At 32.7% G+C, this 8,613-nt stretch overlaps 1 protein-coding gene across 1 annotated transcript; it reads right to left on the bottom strand.

Moving 5' to 3' along the window:
* Positions 1-5,330: 5,330 nt before the first annotated feature.
* Positions 5,331-6,676, bottom strand: LOC9313089 (30S ribosomal protein S21, chloroplastic). The gene is made up of 2 exons (XM_002875313.2): positions 6,063-6,676; positions 5,331-5,669 (listed from the first exon to the last, which is right to left on the bottom strand). The coding sequence occupies exons 1-2, from the start codon at positions 6,491-6,493 to the stop codon at positions 5,546-5,548; spliced, it is 555 nt and encodes a 184-aa protein (XP_002875359.1). The 5' UTR covers positions 6,494-6,676; the 3' UTR covers positions 5,331-5,545.
* Between the last annotated feature and the right edge of the window lie 1,937 nt (positions 6,677-8,613).

Raw genomic sequence — 8,613 nt, 5'->3', positions numbered from 1 at the left:
AGTTTGTACCAATGTACGTACACTAGCGAATGTGTACAAGATACAGGCTGCGAAGGTGATTTTGTTACGTACACGGATACCAATATTAATGGTATAGACGAAGTTACTGGGGATGATGTTCTCGAGTGTGGTATTAGAGCATCAACAAGTGGGGCACTGAATGATCATCGGCTAGTTACCGCAGCTGAGGCTTACAAAGTGTATAGTGGCTTTTCTTCATTATATGGTGGTGAGGTGGAGATTCTCTATAATGATGCTGCTCCGGTATTCGATGATTAAGCCAATGAGACACAAGTTGAACTGAGTACGACATGTGAGACTTTGTATGTGGGAAGTGTTTTTATGAACAAGAAAGTCATACAACAAGCAATGGCTTATCTTGCAATCAAAGAATGCTTTTGCTACAAGCAACCTCGGTCATGTCCTACAAGATTGGAGATGGTTTGCGTTGATGATAATTGTCCATGGCATTGACTGCTCAAGTCGTCAAGAATTCGAAATATTTCAAAATCACATCGTATGATACCACCTGTTGGGGTCGGATCCCACACACTTTCGGTAGGATCCATTTGGATCTGTCCACGTCATTATTACATAATAATCCTCTTGGATTTCTAGGTATTTCATTAGGAGAATCGAGCTCGACCAGCCGAAAGTTCGATTCAGTTTATTAAAGAGCTCGATCTTTACCAGTACGGAGTTCGCTCTTATTCAGCATACAGCTCGCACAGAGAAAGGCCGGAGCGAGGAGAATATTGTTCGAGGTTCGCGGCAGCGTCAAGACGCATGAGTTCGGAGTCAACAAGAAAGAATTCGGAAGATCCACGCGAAGCCCAAGATAGTTCAAATTCAAGCCGTTTCGGTCAAATTGTAACCTACATGATTAATGCGGGTCAATGCGATTATGAGCAGTAAATGACCGCATTGATCATGTTTTCTCTATAAAAACAACCTCAAACGCATGTGTTTGAGGGAGAACAATCTTTTTATCTCTTACAATCAAGCAATACAACATACTTTCTCTCTTACAATTTCGCAAAGCTCTTTACTATTTTGCTCTTATCAAATTCTTTCTCTTTATTTAGTTTCTTGGTTACTTTCCTGTTCAAATTCTTATTTTCATCCTTTGATTTTAGAGTTTTTCTCCGCAAAAATACTTAAAGACAATCGAGTGTGAATCCTACATCCACACCACCCATACGTGTGACATTGACACTTGGAGGAATTATACTAAACATGCTAGTTGTAAGCTTCTCGGAGAGGTAGTGAAGAACAGATACAGTTCTACGCAAGGGGGTCCGAGAGCTGTCGATTTACCACAGTTGCTTCTAAATGATCTCAATGTTCGGATTTCATATTCTACAGCTTGGAGAGCTAAAGAGGTTGCAGTTGAAAATGTAAGGGAGGTAAGCCATGATTTTTGGAAGAATGTACGTACACTACTAACTATGTACCCATGAAGTATGTAAAGGTGAATGTTTGACGTATACGAAAACAGATGTGCATGTTAGATGTGGAGTCATAACTAGCTAAGACATTATTTTTAGAAGAATGTACGTACATTACTAATTATGTACACGAGAAAGTATATGACAGTGAATATTTAAAGTACACAAATGCAAATTGACATGGTAGATGTAAAGTGAATGGTAATTGTATGGATTTTCTCTAGTCTTCGATGATTTAGTAAATGCCGAGTTGATGAGACAAAAGTATAAATTAGTACGACAAGACATATATTGTTTGTTGGGAGTGTATTTAGAAACATAAAAAAAAAAAATAACAGTGGTTTCATCTCTAGTAGGAACACCGTAGAATAGATCCCTCGCCAATAGTGGTTTATTATATCAACAAATATATCCCATCAAAATTAAGTCACCAACAAAGATGTACGTACATTTTTACACCGTAAATTGTATATAGGTACACAGCAGAAATTTGATGAAGGGTATAATTGTAATTTTGCAGTCGTCTTCAACCTGAGTTATCCTCTTCTGCAACCCTAAAATTTGCAGTCGTCATTAGTAGTTATCTCATAATCTTGTTTTCTTTACATTTTGAATGCTTTTACATAGAAATATTGTAAATCGATAGTAGTTTAAGTTCGAAAAGCTAAAGAATTTGAGTATTGTTTAGTTATTTGGTGGTTAAGTCAATCACGTGGGAAGAACATTTGCTTTCTCACTAATTTCTGTCATTTCTTCCAACTTGCTAGAAATTTCTTAATCCATTTAACTCTAATCTCTCTACTTGATAATGAAACAAAATCAATTATTTCACCATGAAATTTCAGATTCATTACAAATTTTCCTTCGAATTTAAATAAAGAACAACCATTCTTTGTTCTCTAGTTATTTCGTTTCTTTTCTCTTAATTTCTGGTTTTCTGATTTTTTTTTTTTTTGTAAATCTGAATATTTTAAGTAAAATATGAATCTGAATATTGTAAATCTGAATATTATATATATATATATATATATATATATATGTATATGTATTTAAGTAAAAGAGACAAAAATAGCATCTTCTTCTCGTTCACGTAGTTTGATTGTAGAAGCAACTAAATCAACACAGTTACAAGGGTATTTTTGTCTTAAAAATACATAATTGCTATTCTATGGAAAGTTTTTTGACTTTGCCAAACCGTGAGAGAGAAAGTCAATATCACACTAAACGTGAAAATTTATTTATAATCAGTTAGTCTCCTTTTTTTTTTAATGAGCAGATCAATTGAGTCTCCTAGAATCCTATAACTATATTGACATAACCAGATCACAAACAAACTCGGTAACGATACCAAGGTTTGATAGTTTCCTATATATATATATATACCTTTTTATGTTTCTAATAAAAGGGATCCTCAGCAGTATAAAATATGGATGATAAATAATACATGCATGAATCAATCTACACATGCATGTAATAGACACATTCTATCATCTGAAAGAGTAAACACAACACACTTCACGCAAAAATAGATGCTTGTGCCTTAGGCTAGAGGCAACATCTTTTAATGTCTTACACAAAACTTTCGGTGAGGACCAATTTGCCCAACCGCACTCATCTCCCATATATGTTTGCCCCGGCCGCTCCAAAAATACTTTCATCTTAAACATATCTTTAACCCACCAAACACCGGGATAAATCTCATATCACTTCTTGAACCGATCTATATGTTTTTCATGCTGTATATTCTAACTTGAATATCTACTTTTCTGGAGGATCGGACAATCCTTATTTTACTTTTTCAGAGGTCACACTATATGACCATATTATATTGTTTCACGAATGTCATGACCTGCTAACAAAAACTAAAAAAAAAGAACCTAACCCCAAACACTGAATGGAGTCAAGTCAAGTTTGCTCTAGCGGCTTAAACCGTTTACACGCACTTACCAAAAATCCAACACCTACAAAGTTTTCCATTGAAAAAATAGTATGAAAAACATGAACGGTTGTAAGTTCTAAATTTCATCAGAATACATAAATTAATTTAAACTTTCGCTTTTTAACATTTTATTATTGTTATAAAAGGCTAATTAACCTAATTTTCCATAGAGAGAATACGATTTTCATTCAGATATATTAAAACATATAAACGCAAATTAAAGATAATTAATCAAACTTTATATATTATCAATATATCATTAAGGTCAGGACCACTAAACTATATAATTCATGCAAAACTTAAAAAAACACTCAATAATTCAATGAAAAGAGTTGACAACTTGTTAATCTAGTTGTATAAAAAGATTCCACAACGGTCACTTCAAATTTCACACGGAATCCATTTTTTAGCATAAAGAAACAAAAAGGTCCAACATCAACAATATTTTGTGTCTTTTTGATTATATCAATAATATCTTACAAATGCTTTGAAATAAAGAAAACTTATGTTATGTCAATCTATTAAACAACATTAAGTATATTTAGAATATATTTTTGCTATTTTGGTATCATCATTGTCTTACCTTTGCTACAAAAACGATTTTATGTATGTTTATGTTTCCATGAGTATGAAATTTGTATTTGCACTTATATATGATTGTTATAGTTTCCGATTAATATTAAACGTTCAATTATATAAAAGTGTTACTTAATAGATAACAAACTCAAGCTTGTGTTTAATATTTCATAAAAATATGGGTTGCATTTGTGCTTGTTTTCCATTTTAAACAATCGTAATGATGTAAGATTGCTGACGGGTGAACTCTTATCTAATTGGTTGCTTCTTACCTAATGAAAAGATTAATTAGTGAAACATCATAATGCATGAATTATAAAATTTAGTTTTGAATTACAAGTGATTGGTTAATTCCACCCACTAGCTATAGATTCCTATTAGTCACTTACTTTTTCTACAAGTTGAAATTTTAAATAAGAGATTTAATGAAGTGAAAGATTACGTATTCATTACTTTACGTTCCTCCGTTTTTGATTCGTCGTAAAAAGTTGAAAACAAGAAGAATCTTGTATTCTATTGTAAGATCCAATTATCATTCAATCAAATGTACCTAATTAAACCTTAACCTCTCAGACATCTACACTTGTTCCAATTAATTTATGAACATACAAATTTTATTTTCGCTGATATGTATTACACGATCCTTCATTCCTTTGTGATTGTAAACAAGTGAGAATTCATTTTCAGTGCTACTTGAAGTTGATACTTTTAATTACCTTATACCTTATTTTCAGAAATTAGTTTATACTCAATATATATCATCTTATGTTGTTGTCTAAGAAAATAGCTACTTGTATTTTTAAAATTTTTTAATTCTGAAATATGATTAGGGAATAATATCGTTCAAAAATTATGTCAAAAGGAATTTGAATTAAAAAATGTAGGCGCGATTTGCAAATCACCACAATAATTAAGATATTCACATGAAATTTACTTGAATATGGGCTATTGTCGATTGAGCCCATTAAGAATACAGCTCAGCCGCCAGATATGGGCTTTTACAGCTGATGAAATTAATCTGAATCTCTCTAATCAACTATACAATTCTGTGAGATGAAGAGGATTCTTCAGGTTTCGTTATCTATTCAATTAACATTTCTATGATATGTGAGAGAACTTTATACTTCTTGAATCACTTTAATGTTATCCTCGTTCGTGGCTCTTGATGATCAAACACGTTTTGAATGATCTTTACCTCCTGCGAGTAAAATAGCAAACCACCATTCCATGTTGTGAGAACTGAGACTACCGTTTTACCTCTCCTTGCTAGCGGTTTCTTTTCGGGATATCAACAACAAGTAGCTTCAGAGTTGTTTAAGATCATGAACATGAGAAAATGCAATCACCCCAAGTTGTGAAAATAGCACTGAATCAGATAGATAATAGCATACATGGAGAAGCCCCAGCAAATCATTAGGAAACATTAGAAGACAAATATAGATGCCTTAACATTAACAAAGAGAACTCACCCGAAGTTATATGCAGTAAACGCATTTCCAACTTACAATGTACCAAGTAATAAAAAGGGGATAATACGAAATTTAAACAAAAGGCCGGAGATTATATTTACTGAAATCGTGTTTCAAGAAGGTACATCTCCACCAGGCATCTCCCAGTTGTCTTCTTCCTCATCTTTTTTCTTACTCTTAGTTGCTGCTGCTGCTGCTTCTTCCCTTGTTTCTTGAGTAAACCTTGCTTGAGGACGCCTGAAAACAAAAACCACCAAGAAAAACGAAACCACATTCAAATTTGAGACTCATCTCTTCTATATTTCTATCCTCTAAAGCTAAAAGACATTGTAAGATTCAAAACTGAGAATCAAATCTTCGCAAGGTATAAGAAACAGTATAGGTTTTCAATAACTTAGTATCAAGATCCTCACAAACTATCATTGAACTCAATCATCAATAACCAATCTGTTTCAGCAAATGAATCAATCACTAGAAATCAGATTCTAGCAACAGAATCAGCAAAACTGAACAAACACAAAACACATTCAAATTAGAGACCATCTCTGCTATTTCAACTCTCTAAACCTAAGAGACAGTGATAGTTTTCAAGAAGCTGAGCAATAAATCTTCACAAAGTAAAGTTGAAACCTTTTCTTATTACGCTTAGCAGCATCACGAGTCCTACGTTTCTTCTCATCTTGTTTATTCTCAAAGTATCTCCTTCTCTTACATTCCTGTATAACACCAGTTCTCATCACTTCTCTTCTAAACCGATTCACAAGCCTCTCCTCTGACTCATTATCTTCAACAAACACTTGCACGTTGTATCCAGAACTGAAGAAGAGCGTGTTTGAGTAAGCAAGCGAGGGACAAATCACAGAGGCGAGCTCAGAGGAAATTGAAGAAGCGGTAGAAGAAGACTCGTCGACCGACATTGATTCGATGGCGAGATCATTTCTTCGCCTTTGGGAGATTGTTGGAGAAGGAAGAGTGAGATTTGGTGGCGGAGTAGGTTTGGTTTGAGATTTGAATGGTGAGATGAAGGAGATGAAGCTCGTGAGTGAGAACGAAGCCGCCATTAACGCGTTGCGAGGAAGAAGAAGAAGAAATCGGAAGAGATTGAATTGTGGATAAGATTCAATTCCCCCCAATTTCTAGGTTAGTGGATCGATTACGGGTCAGGATATATCAAACTGGGTCGGGTATTTAGACCCGGTTGTTATAAATGGGCTTGTGACGATTTGGGCTGGATAGTTTACTAAGGCCCATTATAGTTGAAGACGGTTTTGTTGTCCAATAGATGATGTTTGTTTTTGTAGATAAAAGTCTTTCTACTTCCTAGTTCCTAGTTCCTACATATGGTTTTTTGTCATTTTGAAAAGTAAAGAATTTGTAATCGTCACTTACCTACAAAAATCTCCATTTTCAAAATTTTACTTAATTAATTTATTCCATAAATACGTAAATTTGAGACGCATTAAAAAAAAAAAAAAATCAATGTCTGCTGTATCTTGAATAAAATATTTCCTATGGGAGGTGATAATGGTGACTGTCTACGTGAACTTCCTCTTTACTAAATCAAAAGGAATTGCATTCTTTCAAAATATGTTACTATATATTAAGGTGAAATAAAGGTACTTTTGGTTTATTAATATGATAAATCTACGTGATTAAAAATTTAGATTTGATGCAACAAACGAAGTCGTAAGATTGGCCCATATGAGCAGTTGTCGATCTCCCATGAGTCTTATAAAATTATCAGTATTTTTCTTAGCTAATCTATGATATAAATGTGGAAATTCGTAAATCAATGTACTTTTTAAGTATAGTTTTTGAAAAAGTTGTTTAACATTGCAGCAAGCCACCATTTTCAATTAGTTCTCTTATTCTCTAGATATAATCAAAAAATAAATTATATGTTTTTGAATAAAAATGTATTTTGACTAGCTGAGGGCCGTCTCTAATATTTTTAAAGTTTTTTTTTTCTTTTCTATATGACTTTCGTGTAGTTGATCTAAATATGGACAAATTATTTTATTTTTCATAGGAATTTCTGATAATCTGAAATTGTGTCTTAAAATTTATTTATAATAATAACATGTAAGATATGAAAAAGATTCAAATGCAGTATTTTCATATATAGCCTATATCAGTCAAAATGAATGAAAATGAAACCTAAAAACATAGAGTAGATCATTTATTCCGTTTTATACGTGACTGAATAATTTATCATCATATACTAGTAAATTGTAAATATCTAAAATTTGTAATCTGGAAATGTGACTAAGGTTTGGTTATTTATATTTTCTATATGACTATATACAATAGTAATGATGTGTGTTTTTTTTACATCAGTAGTGATGATTTGTTAAGCACAAAGATTGCTATATATTGAGAGCGAGTCACCAAATCACAAATTAGTGAATTTTCTTTTCTTTTCATACCAACATCAAATGTTATTTAGAATTAAATTAACACATTTGGTTGCCTACCTGCACCGAATACGACTTGTGGCATTGAGGTTGGTTATACCCTACTTTTTTTACATTTAATTTCTCTAGTGGACTAACTTTCAGAATTAGTTATATGATGATGTCGACTTCTTATTGTCATTATCCAAATTTTCATATTAAATTTTGTATGTATAATGATTCAGAAAATCATGTTTATATAAAATAATTCATAGTACATACGTCCTACGGTTATCGTTCATGATTTGGGATATATAGGACCACAAACTTTGATATCTTTCTAATCTTAAAAATTAGGTTTGTATGGACAAAACATTTTATATTTGTAAGTATGAGTCATCCAATTCTGTAAACATATAGATGGACTAACTCTTTCAAATATATTAACGGCTAAAATTCTACCACTAAACCTTACCATTTTGCTTATACTTGTAAACGCCTTAAACTACACTAACACTAAATATTAACTTATGACCATTCTTTGCTTACTTAGTAGTTCAAGCTTAGCAGGAAACAGACCAGTTGAACGTTTTAAAAAAGCAATAGACAAATCCAGATATCAAAACCTACCTTACACTAACGGGATTCGAGATGGAAGAAACACCGTCCTCTATGGAAAAAATCAACTCAATATATAGTATAGACTATGGAAAGCATACAGAACTTGAAAACCGCTCAATTGGGGAATACTAGTAACATCACCTTACCCATACCATTAAGAAAAGAGT

This window comes from Arabidopsis lyrata, assembly GCF_000004255.2.
Source record: "Arabidopsis lyrata subsp. lyrata unplaced genomic scaffold ARALYscaffold_5, whole genome shotgun sequence".
Taxonomy (NCBI): domain Eukaryota; kingdom Viridiplantae; phylum Streptophyta; class Magnoliopsida; order Brassicales; family Brassicaceae; genus Arabidopsis; species Arabidopsis lyrata.
The sequence above is the reverse complement of the archived record's forward strand: the minus strand, read 5'-3'. Positions and strand labels throughout refer to the sequence as shown.

Coding starts and splice junctions, on each gene's coding strand:
- LOC9313089 (XM_002875313.2), bottom strand. CDS start 6,493: ATGGCGGCTTCGTTCTCACTCACGAGCTTCATCTCCTTCATCTCACCA. Junction 5,670..6,062: donor GCTAAGCGTAATAAGAAAAG/GTTTCAACTTTA, acceptor TTTTGTTTTCAG/GCGTCCTCAAGCAAGGTTTA.